Raw genomic sequence first — 20,048 nt, forward strand, 5'->3', positions numbered from 1 at the left:
TGAATATGCATGAAAGAGATTTGCATATAATGGAAGTGAGAGGCATGCAAATTGCTCATGCATATTCATTAAGGCTAGCCTGAAAACCCGATTGGTCTGGTGGTCCTCCAGGACAGGGTTGGGAACCACTGATCTAGACGGCTTCAAAGGGCTTCTTAAGAGCCATTTATGAGAATAATCTTTTATTATGGCAAAAACAATACAAGTTACATGTTGAAAAGACAACTCTGTCCCCGTGGGGTCAAAGTTCTCTTAAAGAAGTCCGATCCCTGATCTGAGGGGGCTCCATTTGAAGCAGAGTGATCATTTGCATTCTCCATTCAGGGCTCCCACGAAGCCAATTCAGCAATCTGACTTTTCTCCCCATAGGAATCTGCCATTTGACATTTCAATCTTCCTCTAGTTCCTACCAGTCAAAATGCAGCCTTTGGTCTCTCCTATATTAACTGCATTTCCTCCCCATCTTCCTTTACTTTAGTCCCATATGTTCTACATTAGATACGTTGTTACTGGTGGTTTTATTTCCATTATATTTTATCTGTAACTCACTTAGAAGTTGAATAAGGGACAGAATCACATTTGAATGAATGAGTGTTGGACCATGAGGTGAGGAGAGGCTGAATGGAAGCCCAGGGCTGCTCCTTAACCCTCCATTGCCCCCTTGGAGTGTGGTGGTGGCATTCCAAGTCCCCTCCCCCATCCCTGCCAGGAAAAGTGGGGGAGGGGAGACCTACCTGAGCAGAAGCTCCTGCAGCCATTTGGGGCTCTTCCTCTAGACCAGGTTGGTTCTTGGAGTGAGAAGAAACTGGGCACTTGAGGCTCCAGCACAAGATGGACGACTCTTTCCTTTGTTGAGCAGAAAGTTCAGATCCCACAGAAATTCTAAGTAATGAGCACCAGATGGACCTGAAACTCCTCCTTTCTGCCTTCTCTGGGCTAGGGGGCGTAACCTCCCACTCTCTTCCCGCCCCAGGGACTATTCTGACCAATCAGCACTAACGGGGGCAGAGCCTTCGGCATGAAGCTCCGCCTTCTCCCTTGTGACATCACCAGCCGTCTCGGCTCCTCCCCCAATTCCTTTCTAATCCTGAGGGAGGAGATTCCCGCCAACAAGGGATCCTGCACAGGGAGAACCAAGACTGGGAGGTTGTTAGAGTTAGAGAATGATGTGGGGAAAAATGTGTCCCTGTCCCTGAGAGCTCAGCCCCTGTCCCTGCCAACTGTCTGATCCCATCTGCACAAGCCTTGAATAGTTATGATTGTATATTGAACTTATTTATAAAAAGAAACTATTCTGTACAATTGCTATTTTATAAATCACACATAATACAGAAAAGAATCAGGGAATGGGGACTTGTAAACTGCCTTTTTGTCACTTGGGCATTTCAAAGCAGACATTCAAAGTGGTGGACACTGGAGGATTAAGTGATTTGCTCAGGGTCACAGGAAGCAGCACTGGTTGTAGAGGCAGCAGCTCAACCGGCGACCCACAGCCTTCTCTCACCAATATCCCCTCCACTGAGAAAACTGAACAAGCCACATTATTACCGAATGCTACATAGAAAAATAGTGTCTTTTCTCCCTCCCTTTGCTGGCTTCAGTAGTTCATCCCCTTGGTTCAGCATCTTCTCTTTCCCTCCTCCCTCCTCCCCCTGGAGGTCCAACAACTCTCCCCCTTCCCTCCAGCTTCAGCCCCCCCCCCCACCAACAACATGAGTCTAACACCCTGCAGGTCCACTCACTCTGTTCTTTCCTGCCCCAGCCACATGGTTCCAACACCTCTTTCCATTCCTTCTAGCTACAGACCCTATCTTCCTTCCACTTGGCTCCCCCAGACCAGCTCTAGCCCGCATCTGCCTTCCAATCAGTGGCTAGTATGGGGGGGCAGTCTGCCCCATGCGGTCTTGGTGGGGGTGCCAGCACCCATTCCTTCTCTCTGTCCCTCCGTTCCTTCCCACTCCTTTCCCACAGCATGCCTTCATTTCCCCCCACTGTACTTCTAGCTCTTCAGGGCGAGAGAAGCAACTCCAACCTGCTGCTCGTGCCAGCATCGACTCTCCCTCTGACGTCACTTCTGCGCCAAGTTCATGGTGTTTCTCGTGCAGGGAAAGATAGAGTTACAAGGCAAGGGGGACTTGTATGGCAGGGGGAAGAGGAGAAGGAGAGGGCAAAGAGAAGAGTGCAGGGTTGGGAACCTCTCACCCTTGCTACATCACTGCTTCCACTCCCTTCTACTCAGCCCCCAGACCAGTCCATAGCAGCAGATTCCCCCACCCCAAATCACAAGGAGTTGCAGGGGGGATGAACCCAGTTCCCCAGGTTCTCAAGCCACTCCAGTAACCACTAGGATATTCCTTCGATCCAAAAAGAAAGGAGATGGAATTTGTGGTTACAATCAATCAAAGCACTTTACACATTATATACAGGTACTTATCTTGAGGCAATTGCTCAGTTGTAAAGAACATTCAACCAAGATAAACCTCCCAGGCAGTGGTGTACCAAAGGGGGGGAGGTCCACCCCGGGTGCACGCTCCAAGGGGGTGCACAGCCGGCCGGATCCGGAACTAGAGAATGACACGGTAGCTGTTACCTGCAGCTAGCCACGGGTAACCCACCACAACGTGAGGAAAAACCTGTGTCCACCGTGGCTACTATGACAAGGCTATTCACCACCCTGTAGAGCGGTGAATGGCCTTGTCCACACAGTTAAGGGAGGGAACGTGTGCGGTCACCTATCACGCTCCCTTCTTCTTTACTGCCACCGCAGAGTTGAAATTGAAACAGCTCCCTTTCTCCGTTACTGCCCCTTACCTTAGTGGCTGCGAGTCTAAATTGCCTTCTTACAACAGCCAGAGCTTTGAAGCTGCCGTAAAGGTCATCTCTGACACAACCGGAAGTTGCATCAGAAACAACCTTTACGGCAGCCATATGCAACTACAACGCTCCGGCTGCTGTAAGAAGGCAGTTTAGACTTCGCCAGCCACAGGTAAAAGGCAGGGAGGCTTGTCGCACCTGGCCTGTTGTCCGGTGGGGGGCTGAAGTGCCACAAAGGTAAGGGGCAGGAAGGAGGAAATGTGGAGTGGAGAGGAAAAGATGCTGAAGGGAAAGAGGTAAAACAGAGTGGGGAGAAGGACGCTAAAAGCACATGAGGATGACAGAGTGGGGGAGAAGGACGCTGAAAGCACATGGGGAAGACAGAGGAGGAGAAGGACGCTGAAAGCACATGAGGATGACAGAGTAAGGGAGAAGGACGCTGAAAGGACATGGGGAAGACAAAGGGGGGAGGCGCTGAAAGCAGATGGGGAAGACAGAGGGGGGAGAAGGATGCTGAAAGCACATGAGGATGACAGGGGGGGAGAAGGACACTGAAAGAACATGAGGATGACAGAGTGGGGAGAAGAATGCTGAATGGACATGGGGAAGACAGAGGGGGGAGAAGGACACTGAAAGAACATGAGGATGACAGAGTGGGGGAGAAGGATGCTGAAAGGACATGAGTAAGACAGAGGGGGGAGGACGATGAAAGCACATGGGGAAGACAGAGAGGGAGAAGGACGCTGAAAGCACATGAGGATGACAGGGGAGGGAGGACATTGAAAGGACATGGGGAAGACAGAGGGGGGAGAAGGACGCTGAAAGCAAATGAGGATGACAGAGTGGGGGAGAAGGACGCTGAAAGGACATGGGGAAGACAGAGGGGGGAGAAGGACGCTGAAAGCACATGAGGAAGACAGAGGGGGGAGAAGGATACTGAAAGCACATGAGGATCACAGAGGGTGGGAGAAGGACGCTGAAAGGACATGGGGAAGACAGAGGGGGAGAAGGACGCTGGAAGCACATTAGGATGACAGAGGGGGAGAAGGATACTGAAAGGACATGAGGAAGACAGAGGGGGAGAAGGACGCTGAAAGGACATGGGGAAGACAGAGGAGGGAGAAGGATGCTGAAAGCACATGGGGAAGACAGAGTGGGGGAGAAGGATACTGAAAGGACATGAGGAAGACAGAGGGGGAGAAGGACGCTGAAAGGACATGGGGAAGACAGAGGGGGAGAAGGACGCTGAAAGGACATGGGGAAGATAGAGGGGAGAGAAGGATGCTGAAAACACATGAGGATGATGGGGAGGACGCTGAAAGCACATGAGGATGACAGGGGGGGAGAAAGACGCTGAAAGGACATGGGGAAGACAGAGTGGGGAGAAGATGCTGCAGGGAAATGATGAACAGAGAGTGGGGAGAAGATGCTGCAGGGAAATGATGAACAGAGAGTGGGGAGAAGATGCTACAGGGAAATGGGGAAGAGAGAATGGGTGAAGGATGCTGAAGAGAAATGGGGAAGAGAGTGGGGAGAAGGACCCTGAAAGGATATGAGGAAGACAGAGTGGGAAGAAGGACGCTGAAGGGAAATGGGGAAGAGAGAGTGGGGAGAAGATGCTGGCAGACCTTGGGGGGAGCGTAGGGAAGAAGGGTGCCAGACCAATTTGGAAGGGGGAGAAAGGAAGAGGCACAGTAACAGAACAAATGGAAAATGCAGAGAGGAGACAGTGGATGGAAAGAATTGAATGAGAAGATGAAGAAAGCAGAAACCAGACAACAAAGGTAGAAAAAAAAATTATATTTCTTCTTTTTTCCTTCAGGATAAAGTAATATATTAGTTGTGTTGATAAAAATTTATAAACAAAGCCATGCTAGCTGAACATCTTTCTCCAGTTCAGCAGACAAAACTTTGATTTATAAGGAAGGAATAAGCTAAATATTACAGTACTGAGGCTTGTATGGATGCTGCGGTGACGGGGCGGTGAATGGGATGGCAGTGATGGTGACGGGACAGTGGTCCGGGGACAGTGCAGGGACAGGGACAGATTTTTTCCCTGTCATTCTCTATCCGGTACCTCCTGTGCTGCTCCAAACGGCACCTCAGCGCAACTTCTGTACTTATGTTCAAATATATTTTATTGAGCTAAACAAGAGAAGTAAGGAATACAGAAGATGGAGCACAAACAAGCTCAAATTTTGTTTTTATATAAAACCCCACATAACTCCCCCCCTTTTCCCCTTGACCACCCTTCCCCCCAAGCAAGCCCCCCCATACCTCCTCCCCAGGTCATCCTTCCAAGTGTAACATTAACATAGGTAAAGAAGTAACACAATATAATACAGGCATACCAACTGTAACAGAATGATATTAGTTAACAGGAAATCAACAGTTAAGCAATCAGCTGCGAGCCAAGGGAGTCATGGTAGTCCAAAAAGATTCCCAGGTGTGTTGAAAAGTGTGTCCTGGGAGAGTAGTGAAGTCTGTCACATCTCGTCGTTCCCACATCAGGATGGTAATTATCCGGCACCCCAGATAGAGTAATCCGGTGCCACACCCTCAAGCCATTTCAATAAGATACATTTCAAAGCAGCGAGGACAGTCCACTTAAGAAAAGGTGCAGCCCCCCGTATACGAGGGTGATAATGGGGAACAGCTCCAAATAAGAACAAAGGCGAACGTTGAATTTTAATGTTCCAAATGCGCTCTACAAAATGAAAAATGGCGTTCCAAAAAGATTGAATATTAGGGCAAGTCCAGAACATATGTCCCAAGCCCGCATCAGGGGCCTGGCATCTAGGTCAGGCCGCAGTCTCACGAAATCCAGAGAGATAAGCCCTCTTAGGAGAAATGTACAAACGAAAGACCAACTTATAGTGTTGCTCCCAAAAGGTGGTATATTTTCGAAAGGCAGGTAACCTTCGGACAGCCTGCAAAAGCACATCATCAGGCAAATCCACAGCAAGGTCTCGGGCCCAAGCATCCCGCAATTTAGAATGGTCAAACAAAGGGGACTCATCCTTCAAATGGCGATGATGGAATTTAAGGGGAACAGGAAGTTGGGAATGCCATAGACAGTACCTCATGGCAAGAGGCCTGCAAGGTAAAAGCCATAGACAGTACCTCATGGCAAGAGGCCTGCAAGGAACTAGAGGGCAAAGAAGGAATGTAATTGTGAATTTGCATATAAGCAAAATAATCAGTAGGTGGGAGATCAAATTCGTCCCTCAGCTGTGCAAAAGACACAATTTTGCCATCATCATCAACCAACTGAAACAGATAGTGAATACCCTTTGTTTCCCACCAAGCAAAACTCGGCCCCTCAATCCCTGGTAGAAAGGAGCTATTATGTTTAAATCTGTTTATTCATTTCAAACAGCAGTAAAGGAACAATACAACAAATAGCAGTGAACAAGAAACTACCCCACCCCACACCCACCCCCTCCAACCCACAACCCACCCACCCACCCATGGGAACAGTCAATCCAATATCCAACAATCAATTAAGCAGTCTACTACGTACAGAGGGTTGTAAAGTAGTACAAAAAGGCAACCAACAATTAAGGTAAAAAGAGCCAAATTTGGAATCCATATCTGTAATAGCCCGACATTCATATCCCGCCAGCTGAATCATTTGAGTCCTCCAAGGATGTGCTGAGACTGGAATCGGTCCAGAGAATGGCCACCAGGATGGTCTCGGGACTCAAGGAGCTCCCATACGAGGAGTGGTTAGGGAAGTTGCAGCTCTACTCACTCGAGGAATGTAGAGAGAGGGGAGATATGATCGAGACATTCAAGTATCTCACGGGCCGCATCAAGGTGGAGGAAGATATCTTCTTTTCAAGGGTCCCGCGACAACAAGGGAGCATCCGTGGAAAATCAGGGGCGGGAAACTGCACGGTGACACTAGGAAGTTCTTCTTCACTGAAAGGGTAGTTGATCGCTGGAATAGTCTTCCACTCCAGGTTATTGAGGCCAGCAGCGTGCCAGATTTTAAGGTCAGATGGGATAGACATGTGGGATCTATCCGCAAAGATAAATAGGGAGGGTTATTAGAGTGGGCAGACTTGATGGGCCGTGGCCCTTATCTGCCATCTATTTCTATGTTTCTATGTTTCTAAAGGGTGTTGGGTGACAACCAACACTGAAGAATAGTCTTGATGCCTATAACTATAGCTTTCCAGGCAAACGCTGCAGCACCCAGACGAACCGGGTGTAAGGACAGTTTCAGTGTGAAGAAAAGGTGTCTGTAGAAGACCAAGTACAGTTCCAGAAAGATGTAATATGCTGACGATGAAGCCGTCCATGCAATGTGCGGAGGAGGCAAAAAGGGCAAACAGAATGCTGGGAATTATTAAGAAGGGGATCATGAACAGATCAGAGAGAGTTGTCATGCCACTGTACCGGGCCATGATGCACCCTCACCTGGAGTACTGTGTCCAGCACTAGTCACCGTAAATGAAGACGGACACGGTACTACTCGAAAGGGTCCAGAGAAGAGCGACTAAAATGGTTAAGGGGCTGGAGGAGTTGCCGTACAGTGAAAGATTAGAAAAACTGGGCCTCTTCTCCCTTGAAAAGAGGAGACCGAGAGGGGACATGATCGAAAACAAGCCAACATGGCTTCTGCAAGGGAAGATCGTGCCTGACAAACTTATTGCACTTCTTTGAAGGAATTAACAAATGGATGGACAAAGGGGACCCCACAGACATTGTATACTTAGACTTCCAAAAAGCCTTTTATAAGGTACCCCATGAACACCTACTTCGGAAACTAAAGAACCATGGGGTGGAAGGAGACGTACATAGATGGATCAGCAATTGGTTGGCGGGCAGGAAGCAGAGGGTAGGAGTGAAGGGCCACTACTCGGACTGGAGGAAGGTCATGAGTGGTGTTCTGCAGAGGTCAGTGCTTGGACTACTGATATTCAATGTATTTATAAATGATCTAGAAACGGGGACGAAGAGCGAAGTAATAAATTTCACAGATGACACTAAGCTATTTAATGGGGCAAGGACTAAAGAGGACTGCGAAGATTTACAAAGGGACATGAACAAACTAGGGGAGTGGGCGACGAGATGGCCGATGAAGTTCAATGTAGAGAAATGTAAAGTCTTACACATAGGAAACAGAAACCCAAGGTATGGCTACGCGATGGTAGGGCTATTATTGAAGAAGAGTTCCTAAGAAAGGGACTTGGGGTAATAGTTGACATGATAATGAAGCCGTTGGCACAATACGCAGCGGCCGTAAAGAAAGCGAATAGAATGCTAGGAATAATCAAGAAGAGTATTACAAGCAGAACGAAAGAAGTTATCCTGCCGTTGTATCGGGCGATGGTGTGCCCGCATCTGGAGTACTGCGTCCAGTATTGGTTGCCGTACCTAAAGAAGGATATGGCGATACTCGAGAGGGTTCAGAAGAGAGCAACACGTTTGGTAAAAGGTATGGAAAACCTTTCATATGCTGAAAGATTAGAGAGACTGGGGCTTTTTTCGCTGGAGAAGTGGAGACTTAGAGGGGATATGATAGACTTACAAGATCACGAAGGGCATAGAGAAAGTGGAGAGGGACAGATTCTTCAAACTTTCGACAACTACAAAAATGAGAGGGCATTTGGAAAAATTAAAAGGGAACAAGAACCAATGCTAGGAAGTTTTTCTTCACCCAACGGGTGGTGGACACCTGGAACGCACTTCCAGAGGGAGTGATAGGACAGGGTACGGTATTGGAGTTCAAGAAGGGATTGGACAATTTTCTGAAGGAAAAGGAGATAAAAGGGTATAGATAGAGGGCTACTATACAGGTTCTGGACCTGATGGGCCGCCGCGTGAGCGGACTGCTGGGCATGATGGACCTCAGGTCTGACCCAGCAGAGGCACGGCTTATGTTCTTAAGATAATGAAGGGAATAGACTTAGTAGAAAAAAGACAGGTTGTTCACCTTCTCCAAGGTAGAGAGAACGAGAGGGCAGTCTAAAGTTAAAAGGGGATAGATTCCGTACTAACGTAAGGAAGTTCTTCTTCACCCAGAGAGTGGTAGAAAACTGGAACGCTCTTCCGGAGTCTGTTATAGGGGAAACTACCCTCCAGGGATTCAAGACAAAGTTGGACAAGTTCCTGCTAAACTGGAACGTATGCAGGTGAGGCTGGACTCATTTAGAGCACTGGGCTTTGACCTGGGGGGCTGCCGCGTGAGCAGACTGCTGGGCACGATGGACTACTGGTCTGACCAAGCAGTGACAATTCTTATGTTCCCTTCCCTTGTTTAAAAGCAGACTGAAAACCCACCTTTTTGATATAGCCTTCAATCCTTAACCCTACTCCTCTGCCCTCCAACCCAGCCAGCTGATTATTCGTTCCCCTTAACTGTATCCGTGACATTCTGTTTGTCTCTCTTGCCTGTTTAGATTGTAAACTCTTTCAAAAGGGACTGTTTTCTTACTCTTTGTGCTCTGTACAGAGCTGCTTACGTCTGGAAGCACTACAGAAATAATTAATAGTAGTAGAAATAGTTCAAGCTTTGATAAACGCAATGTTGTAGGGAATTATCGAGAGTAAATGTTCAATTAGCGGAATCATTGGCAGGAGCTCAGTCTCAAGCCTCCATGCTGCTCAGGCTCTCTATTGCCCCCCCTTTATGCTGTTTTAAATTTGATTGGGGATTAAAGCTTTTACCACATTTTGGACATGTAAATGGCTTCTCACTCTCATGGATCCTCTGAAGTCATTATAAAGCTATATAATATTTCTCTCTCGTGGATTATTTTGTATATTCTTAGATAATCACAGCTTTTATACATAATTGTTTTCCAGTTTGAATTGCTGAATTGTGTTATAGGTGAATATTCAGCGGTAAGCACTGTCTAAAATCTATTTCTATGAGGCTCATCCCCTCTTCACATCTAAGAAAATACAGTCTAGGCATACACTAAAAGTCAAAAATTCCAAAGCTATATAAGAGAGCAGGAAATGCTAATATTTTCTATCAGGAGTGTCTGCATGATAGTTGCTCTCTCCACCACTCTTTAATATTCGTTTACACCTTTTTTCTATACCTCCTGAATGAATCTTCTTGTATGTCTTTAATGTGATTTTCATTTAGGTTTAGGTTTTTACCACATTCTGACCAGGATATGGTTTTACTCCAGTATGAAGTCTCTTGTGCATATTTAAAGTTGACTGCCGACTAAAGCTTTTACCATATTCTGAGCAGGAATAGGGTCTCTCTACAGTATGGATACTCTTGTGCTTTTTTAAAGATGACTGATGAATAAACCTTTTACCACATTCTGAACAGGGATACGGTTTCTCTCCAGTATGAATTCTCTTGTGTATTTTTAAATGTAACTGCTGATTGAAGCTTTTATCACATTCTGAGCAGGTATAGGATTTCTCTCCAGTATGAATCATTTTGTGCATTTTTAAAGCTGACTGTGAACTTAAGCTTTTACCACATTCTGAACAGGGATACGGTTTCTCTCCAGTATGAATCCTCTTGTGCACATTTAAAGCTGACTGCTGACTAAAGCTTTTACCACATTCTGAGCAGGTATAGGGTGTTTCTCCAGTATGAATCCTCTTGTGCACATTTAAAGCTGACTGCTGAATAAAGCTTTTACCACATTCTGAGCAGGTATAGGGTCTCTCTCCAGTATGAATCCTCTCGTGGTTTTTTAAAGCTGACTGCGTGGTAAAGCTTTTACCACATTGTGAACAGATATAGGGTTTTTCTCCAGTATGAATCCTGTTGTGTATCTTTAAATCTGCTTGCGAATTAAAGCTTTTACCACATTCTGAGCAGGTATAGGGTCTCTCTCCAGTATGAATCTTCTTGTGCTCTTTTAACTGTGATTGCCAATTAAAGATTTTCCCACATTCTGAACAGGTATAGGGTTTTTCTCCAGTATGAATCCTCTTGTGCATTCTGAAAGCGGACCGCATACTAAAGCTTTTACCACATTCTGAACAGGTGTGGGGTCTCTCTCCAGTATGAATCCTCTTGTGCTCTGTTAATTGTGATTGCCGATTAAAGATTTTCCCACATTCTGAACATGTATAGGGTTTTTCTCTAGTATGAATCCTCTTATGCATTCTGAAAGCTGACCGCATACTAAAGCTTTTACCACATTCTGAACAGGTGTGGGGTCTTTCTCCAGTATGAATCCTCTTGTGCTCTGTTAATTGTGATTGCTGATTAAAGCTTTTACCACATTCTGAACAGGTATAGGGTTTTTCTCCAGTATGAATCCTCTTGTGTATTTTTAAAGCTGATTGCACACTAAAGCTTTTCCCACATTCTGAACAGGTATAGGGTTTTTCTCCAGTATGAATCCTCTCGTGCATCTTTAAAACTGATTGCACACTAAAGCTTTTACCACATTCTGAACAGGTATATGGTTTCTCTCCAGTATGAATCCTCTCGTGAATTTTTAAAGCTGACTGCACACTAAAGCCTTTACCACATTCTGAACAGGTATATGGTTTCTCGCTAGTATGAATCCTCTCGTGCATTTTTAAAGCTGACTGCACACTAAAACTTTTACCACATTCTGAACAGGTATATGGTTTCTCTCCAGTATGAATCCTCTTGTGCTCTGTTAATTGTGATTGCTGATTAAAGCTTTTACCACATTCTGAACAGGTATAGTGTTTTTCTCCAGTATGAATCCTCTTGTGCATTCTGAAAGCTGACCGCATACTAAAGTTTTTACCACATTCTGAACAGGTGTGGGGTTTCTCTCCAGTATGAATCCTCTTGTGCTCTGTTAATTGTGATTGCTGATTAAAACTTTTACCACATTCTGAACAGGTATAGGGTTTTTCTCCAGTATGAATCCTCTCGTGTATTTTTAAAGCTGATTGCACACTAAAGCTTTTACCACATTCTGAACAGGTATAGGGTTTTTCTCCAGTATGAATCCTCTCGTGTATTTTTAAAGCTGACTGCACAATAAAGCTTTTACCACATTCTGAACAGGTATAGGGTTTTTCTCCAGTATGAATCCTCTCGTGCATCTTTAAAGCTGATTGCACACTAAAGCTTTTACCACATTCTGAACAGGTATATGGTTTCTCTCCAGTATGAATCCTCTCGTGTATTTTTAAAGCTGACTGCACACTAAAGCTTTTACCACATTCTGAACAGGTATATGGTTTCTTTCTGGTATGAATCCCCTCGTGCATTTTTAAAGCTGACTGTACATTGAAGCGTTTACCACATTCTGAACAGGTATAGGGTTTCTGTCCAGTATGAATTCTCTCATGGCTTCTTAAATATGATTGGTGATTAAAACTTTTGCCACATTCTGGACCTGTGAATGGCCTCTCACTCTCATGGATCCTCTGAAGACAGTTTAAACCTGTTTGATGATTTAAAAAAATGGTTTTGTATCATAATATAAAGATGTAGAATGTTTCTCATTTGTATTTTGTGCATTTTTAGATACAATATAACATTTTTGATAAAGCTTTTCTTAAGTGATTAATTTTACTCCTGCTTGTATTAACCGTTTAATTGACAGACCCAGAAAGCAATGTTACTTACCGTAACAGTTGTTATCCAGGGACAGCAGGCAGCTATTCTCACTAGTGGGTGATGTCATCCGACAGAGCCCCGATACGGACGTCTCACAAGCATGTCTTGCTTGAAGAAACTCAGAAGTTTCGAGATGCCCGCACCGCGCATGCGCCAGTGCCTTCCCGCCCGATGGTCCGAGCGTGTCTCCTCAGTTCAGGTAGCTAGCAGAGAAGCCAACCCAGGGGAGGTGGGTGGGACGTGAGAATAGCTGCCTGCTGTCCCTGGATAACAACTGTTACGGTAAGTAACATTGCTTTATCCCAGGACAAGCAGGCAGGTATTCTCACTAGTGGGTGACCTCCAAGCTAACCTCAATGGGATGGTGGGAGAGTTGGCAACTTCTGGAGAAAGTATCCAGACAATAATGAGAGGTGAATGTATGAACCGAGGACCAAGTGGCAGCCTTACAGATCTCCTAAATCGGTGTCGATCTGAGGAAGGCTACAGAGGCTGCCATTGCTCTGACCTTATGGGCTGTGACCTTACAGGGAAGGGGTAATCCAGCCTGGGCATAGCAGTAAGAGATACAAGCCGCCATCCAGTTGGAGATGGTGCGCTTCGATACAGGTCGTTCCAACTTGTTTGGATCAAAGGAGACGAAAAGTTGGGGAGCAGTTCTGTGTGGTTTGGTGCGATCCAAGTAGAAAGCCAAAGCACGTTTACAGTCCAGAGTGTGAAGAGCTGATTCTCCAGGATGAGAATGAGGCTTTGGAAAAAACACAGGAAGTACAATGGATTGGTTGAGATGAAATTCAGAGACCACTTTAGGTAGGAATTTCGGATGAGTGCGGAGGACCACCTTGTCATGATGGAATACTGTGAAAGGTGGGTCCGCCACCAAGGCCTGAAGCTCACTGACCCTGCGAGCAGATGTGAGGGCCACCAGAAAAACCACTTTCCAAGTGAGAAACTTTAGTGGAGCCTTTCTCAGAGGCTCAAAAGGAGGTTTCATAAGCCGAGAAAGGACAACATTGAGATCCCAAACCACTGGAGGCGGTTTGAGAGGAGGATTGACATGAAAAAGTCCTTTCATAAATCTGGAAACCACAGGATGAGAGGAGAGAGGTTTCCCTTGTAGAGGCTGACGGAAAGCCGCAATAGCACTCAGGTGGACTCGTATAGATGTCGACTTGAGACCAGACTGAGACAGGTGTAGAAGATAGTCCAATACAGAGGATAGAGAGGCTCGTTGAGGCTCCTTGGAATTGGAAACACACCAAGAAGAAAATCTAGCCCACTTCTGGGAGTAGCATTGACGAGTAGCAGGCTTCCTGGAAACCTCCAAGACATCCCTCACCGCCTGTGAAAACTGGTGAGGGGTTACGTTGAGAGGAACCAAGCTGTCAGGTGGAGAGACTGCAGGTTGGGATGAAGCAGTGAAACTTGATGTTGAGTAAGTAGTGAAGGAAACACTGGAAGAAGCACCGGCTCCCTGCTGCTGAGTTGAAGTAGAAGGGAGAACCAAGGTTGCCTGGGCCACCGAGGAGCGATCAGAATCATGGTGGCATGGTCGGATCTCAACTTGACCAGAGTCTTTTGAATGAGAGGAAATTGAGGAAACGCATACAGGAAGCGATTCCCCCAATCCAGCAGAAAGGCATCTGCCTCGAGGCGATGAGGATTGTAGATCCTGGAGCAAAACTGAGGCAGTTTGAAGTTGTGGGGAGTCGCAAAGAGGTCTATCTGAGGCATCCCCCATTGTGCAAAGATCTGATGAAGGGGGTTGGAATGGAGAGTCCATTCGTGAGGCTGGAGGAGACGACTCAAGTTGTCCGCTAGGACATTGTCCTTCCCCTGAATATAGACAGCTTTGAGGAAGGTGTTGTGGCGAATCGCCCAATCCCAGACTCTGAGAGCTTCCTGGCAGAGGGAGTCTGAGCCCGTGCCCCCCTGCTTGTTGACATAATACATGGCGACCTGATTGTCTGTGCGAATGAGGACCATCATGTCGTGAAGCAGATGTTGAAAAGCTTGAAGAGCATTGTAGATGGCCCTGAGCTCCAGAAGATTGATCTGATGGAGTCGGTCCGCACTGGTCCAGAATCCCTGAGTGCGAAGCCCATCCAGATGCGCTCCCCAGGCATAGGTCGAGGAATCGGTTGTGAGAACCTTCTGGTGGGAAGGAGAATGAAACAGCAAACCTCTGGATAGATTCGAAGAGGTCATCCACCAAATTAGAGACTGCCAAAGAGCAGGAGTGACGATGATGTGTCGAGTCAACGGATCCGACACCTGATTCCACTGAGATGCCAGGGTCCACTGAGGAATTCTGAGATGGAGTCTGGCCAACGGCGTCACATGAACTGTAGAGGCCATGTGGCCCAGGAGGACCATCATGTGTCTCGCCGAGATGGACTGGCGAGAAGATACAGACTGGCAGAGATGAAGAAGAGCCTCCATGCGTTGAGGAGGAAGGAATGCTCTGAGACGTATGGTATCCAGGACCACCCCGATGAAGGGGAGCGACTGTGCAGGCTGTAGATGAGACTTGGGAAAGTTGATCTCGAATCCCAAACTCTGCAGGAACAGAATCGTGGACAAGGTCGCCGAGATGACCTCCGAGGCCGAGGAAGCCTTGATGAGCCAGTCATCGAGGTAGGAAAACACCTGAAGACCCTGGTTCCGGAGTGCCGCAGCCACCACTACCAGACACTTCGTGAAGACCATGAGAGACAAGGACAGACCGAATGGAAGCACTCGATACTTCAGATGTCCCACCCGAAATCTGAGGAATTTGCGAGAGGCCGGATGGATGGGAATGTGAGTGTCCTTGAGATCCAGAGAGCATAACCAGTCGTTCTGCTCAAGGAGGGGGTAGAGAGAAGCAAGAGTCAGCATGTGAAACCTCTCTTTGACTAGGAATTTGTTGAGGACCCTGAGGTCCAAAATGGGTCGCAGGTCGCCCGTCTTCTTCGGAACAAGGAAGTACCGGGAGTAAAACCCCTGGTCCTGTTGGTCCGCCTGAGCCTCCTGAAGAAGAAGGGCGGTCTGTGTCAAGTTGGAAGGATACTCTCTTGGAGGGTTGTCTGGAGGGACCCGCTGGAATTGAAGAGAGTATCCCTCCCTGACGATAGTAAGGACCCAGAGGTCGGTGGTTATGGCCTCCCAGCGATGATAAAAATGATGGAGGCGCCCTCCGATGGGAAAAACAGGGGGAGGCAAAACGAGGCTGGTTATGCCCTCGAAGAGACAGTCAAAAAGGCTGAGGAGCCTTAGGGACAGCAGACGGCTAAGACTTTTGCTGACCCTTCTGAGGAGGCTGCCGTTTCGCAGGTTGCTTCGCAGGTGGAGCTTGCCTCGGCTGATAACGCCGCTGATAGATCAACGGCGGTCGAGAGGGTCGAGACTGCTAAGGCTTAGGCTTCGGCCTAAGAATGGACTGGAAGGACTTTTCATGATCAGACAATTTCTTCGTGACTGTCTCGATTAATTTGTCAAAAAGATCCGCCCCAGCACACGGGACGTTAGCCAGGCGGTCCTGAAGATTCGGGTCCATGTCAATGGTCCGCAACCAGGCCAAACGGCGCATCGCCACAGAGCAGGCTGCTGCTCGGGCCGAGAGCTCGAAAGCATCATAGGCAGATTGCATCAACTGAAGACGAAGCTGGGACAGCGAAGCAACCACCTCCTCAAACTCAAACCGAGCCTGGGACTCGATGTAGGGCGTGAATTTCCGAAGCACAGGCAGAAAAAATTCCAAGTAGGTGGCAAAGTGGAAATTGTAATTCAGGACCCGGGACGCCATCATAGAATTCTGATAGATGTGTCGTCCAAACTTATTCATGGTCCTGCCCTCGCGGCCCGGAGGCACCGAAGCATACACCTGACCAGGATGAGACCGCTTGAGCGAGGATTAGACCAGGAGGGACTGATGAGAAAGCTGAGGTCCCTCGAAGCCCTTATGATGCACCGTGCGGTATCGAGCATCCAATTTTCCAGGGTCCGCAGGGATAGAGTAAGGAGACTCAAAGCACCTCATGAAGGTCTGGTTGAGGAGCTTGTGCAGAGGGAGGCGCAAGGACTCGGCCGGAGGACGAGGCAAGTGCATGGTATCGAGGTACCCCTTGGAGTATCGAGACCCAGCATCAAGGGTAATGTCCATGTCATCTGCCATCTGTCTGAGAAATGAGGAGAAAGACAATTGGTCCGCCAGTGCCGGTCTTCGAGAAGGACTAGAAGAAGATGAGGCTTCGGGCTCCACAGAGGCCTGTGAGCAACAGGGCGAGTAAAAAACCTCGGGGTCCTCGAACTCCGGGCCCGGAGGAGGAGACCCAGCTGAAGCAGCATACCCCATCCGAGGCAATTTCTTCTGAGGCAAGACGGTCGAGTGCCGAGAGGAATGCCTCGAAGAGTGTCTGGATCGATGCCCCTCTCGATGCCTGGAAGGGGATCGAGCCCGTCTGTGAGAATACTGGTCCCCAGAAGGCTCCAAGGAGCAGATCGGACTCGAGGCCGTCGATCGGAGAGGCGGAAGAGTCGGTGCCTCCCCAGAAGCCGCCCAGGCTTGATAGGGGGTTCGGAAGAACTCGTCCTGCTTCCTGCTATGCCCAGGACTGGGAGGTCTCGAAGGTGGACGCCACACTGTGTCATGGGGCGGGGTAATAGGTTCCAAGGGAGGCAAGTCGCCGAGGGAAGCTTTCCTCGAGGGGGTAGGCTCCAAGGGAGGCATACCACTAAGGGAGGCCTTTCTCGAGGGAATCGGTTCCAAGGGAGGCATGGCACTAACCGAGGACCGCCTTGAGTCGGACACCGCCCGCCGCTCCTCCTCGCCGAGCAACGAGGTCGTGCGGCGCGGCGGAGGAGGAGGAGGAGGGGCGGCCCGCCCCTCGGAACCGGAACTGGGAGGTCACCCTGGATCAAGGCAATCAGCCGGGGTCCCATGGTGGTCATGAGTTCCACAAACTGAGCCTCCAGAATGGACCGCAACGAAGCCGATATGGAGGGATCCGCACCAAAAGGGGGCCCTTCCGCACGGTCTCCGCGCTCTTTCGGTGCTGCGTGCTTCTGCTTGCCAGCCTTCGGCACTTTAAGCACCACCGGTGGAACTGTAGGGGTCGATACCTGTTCCGAGGAGACGGAAGAAGGCACCGGCGCCGAGGTCGAAACCGGCGCGAACGATGCCGGCTTCAGAAGGCCCGAAGCAGCCAGGGAGGCAGAGGGCTTCGCCGACGGAGTCGAAGCACCAGTCGATGTCGAAGCTGAAGGATCCAACGAAGCTTCCATCTTGAACATGGACTCCCACAGCAGACAGCGGCGCTTAAACGCACACGCCGTCAGAGTGGAGCAAGGCCGGCACGATTTTGGAAAGTGATCCGGACCCAGACACTGTAGGCAGCGTTGATGCGGGTCCGTGAGCGAAATCGCGCGCTGGCACTTGCTACACTTTTTAAAACCGGTGATCGGCTGGGACATAGGCCGGAAAATCTCCGCTGCAAGGTCGAAGGCGTGGGGCCCCAGCCACGCGGCCGACCCGGTGTTGGAAGAAAAAATTTTTTTTTTTTTTTTTTTTTAAAAAAAAGAAATCAAAGAAAGAAATAAATGCACGGGAGAGCCAAAAGAACCCAACCCGCGGCAAAATAGAAGGCAAAAAACAGATTCAATGGGCGCAGAATTGAAGTAAACTTCTCAGCTCCGCGGAAGAAAAAGAACTGAGGAGACACGCCCGGACCATTGGGCGGGAAGGCACTGGCGCATGCGCGGTGCGGGCATCTCGAAACTTCTGAGTTTCTTCAAGCAAGACATGCTTGTGAGATGTCCGTATCGGGGCTCTGTCGGATGACATCACCCACTAGTGAGAATAGCTGCCTGCTTGTCCTGGGATAAAAGGTTTTTTTTACATAACTTGATGTTGAACGAGAGCAACAATGCCAAAGAAAGGGTTTATTGTTGAATTGTTACGGATCAATATCCAGCTGGGGCAATTAACATTTTCTATACAGCTGATAACTTAGAACTACATTAGTCCCAGACAGTCAATAAAGGGGCCATATCTGGGCACCGGCATTAAAAATCTGGTTCATCGGTGACAGCTGTTATTGAGTGCAGTTCCCAAATAGCTAACTGGACACAGGACTGGTCTTACTTGCCCAGTTAACTATGCAGTTAACAGCACTGAATGTCGCCACTGTACATCCGCATCATTTCAGGGTCTGACCTGACTCCACCACTGCCTGGATCGTGCTGGGATGGTCAGCGTTGCTACTGCTGCTTGTAGTCAAATATATTTTTATTGAGCAATCAAGAAAGCAACAGGGCAACACAACAAAGTACAAAACCAGCTCAATAGAGTATGAAATGTCCCCAAAAGAAACCCCCCCCAAACCCCAACCAAAACAACCCCCCTCCCACCCCCATTCCCACCCCTGGTCTTCCTTCCAAATACATAGTAGCAAAGAATGAGAAAAGAAAATAAAACACCAAGCTAAATAAAAGGATAAGTACAAACAAGAATCATCAATTAAGTATCCGGCTACGAGCCAGAGGGGTCAAAGTAGTCCAAAAAGGTTCCCAAGTGGTCTGGAAAAGGCGGCCCTGGCGAGAAGACAAATCAGTCACATCCCTTCGCTCCCACATCAGAAGAGAAATCATGCGGCATCTCCAAAGGGAATAGTCCGGAGCTTCGGCCTCAAGCCATTTCAGCAAGATGCATTTCAGAGCAATCTGGATAGACCACTTAAGGAAAGCTGCAACTCCTTTTGAACGTGGAAAGTAGTGAGGAACAGTCCCAAACAAGAGCAAAGGTGAGCTGCGAATGGTGACATGCCAAAGATTCTCCACAAAAGCAAAGATAGCAGTCCAAAAAAGCTGTACCTTAGGACAAGTCCAAAACATGTGTCCCAAGCTTGCTTCCGGAGCCTGGCAACGAAGGCAGGCTGCGTTTAGACGGAATTGGGATAAATAAGCCCTTTTAGGAGAGATATATAAACGAAAAATCAATTTAAAATGCTGTTCCCAAAAGGTAGTATATTTACGAAAAGCAGGCAGGCGGCGGACAGCCTGAAGGAGTATGTCAGAAGGCAAATCAACAGCAAGATCACAAGACCAAGCATCTCGCAGCCGAGAATGGTCAAACAAAGGGCACTCATCTTTCAAGTGGCGATGATGAAACTTGAGGGGGACCGGTTGTTGAGAACCAATGGTAAAGTCCGTGGACAACGACTCATGACAGGAGGCCTGCAAGGAGCTAGAGGGCAAGGAAGAAATGTAATGATGAATTTGCATGTAAGCAAAATAGTCAGTAGGTGGGAGAGCAAATTCTGCTTGCAATTGAGCAAAGGATTTAGGGGTGCCATCATCATTAACCAAGTGAAAGATATAGTGAATGCCCTTTGTTTCCCACCGAGCAAAACTCGGCCCATCAATCCCAGGCAAGAAAGAACCATTAAAGCGAATAGGCAGAAAGGGAGAGACAGAGGGAGAAAGAGTGTGAAATTTACAGACCCAACGCCAAACCTTCCGCAAGGGTCGATGTAGTATTTTTACAGAAAGAGACTCAGGTTCAAGAGAGGGGATAGAATGAAGATAGGCACTAAAATGAGTAGACTTAAAACAGGAAAGTTCCAAAGAAGTGTTAGTGAACGCTGAGGTACCCCTAAAGAGATCATTAATATGACGCATGCCACAACCAACTGTCAAATAGCGGAGATTCAATAAG

At 47.9% G+C, this 20,048-nt stretch overlaps 1 protein-coding gene and 1 pseudogene across 1 annotated transcript in view; both read right to left on the reverse strand.

Annotated features, from left to right (window-relative positions):
• The window catches only part of LOC117355241, a 239,152-nt pseudogene that overhangs the window by 197,532 nt on the left and 21,572 nt on the right, over positions 1-20,048 (reverse strand).
• The window catches only part of LOC117355247 (zinc finger protein 595-like), a 113,737-nt gene that overhangs the window by 73,120 nt on the left and 20,569 nt on the right, over positions 1-20,048 (reverse strand). The window contains exon 3 of the mRNA XM_033933537.1: positions 10,067-12,176. Coding sequence (XP_033789428.1) covers positions 10,067-12,176 — 2,110 coding nt within the window. The remainder of the gene's footprint in view (positions 1-10,066; positions 12,177-20,048) is intronic.

Source organism: Geotrypetes seraphini, chromosome 2 (genome assembly GCF_902459505.1).
Source record: "Geotrypetes seraphini chromosome 2, aGeoSer1.1, whole genome shotgun sequence".
In the NCBI taxonomy this organism is placed as follows: domain Eukaryota; kingdom Metazoa; phylum Chordata; class Amphibia; order Gymnophiona; family Dermophiidae; genus Geotrypetes; species Geotrypetes seraphini.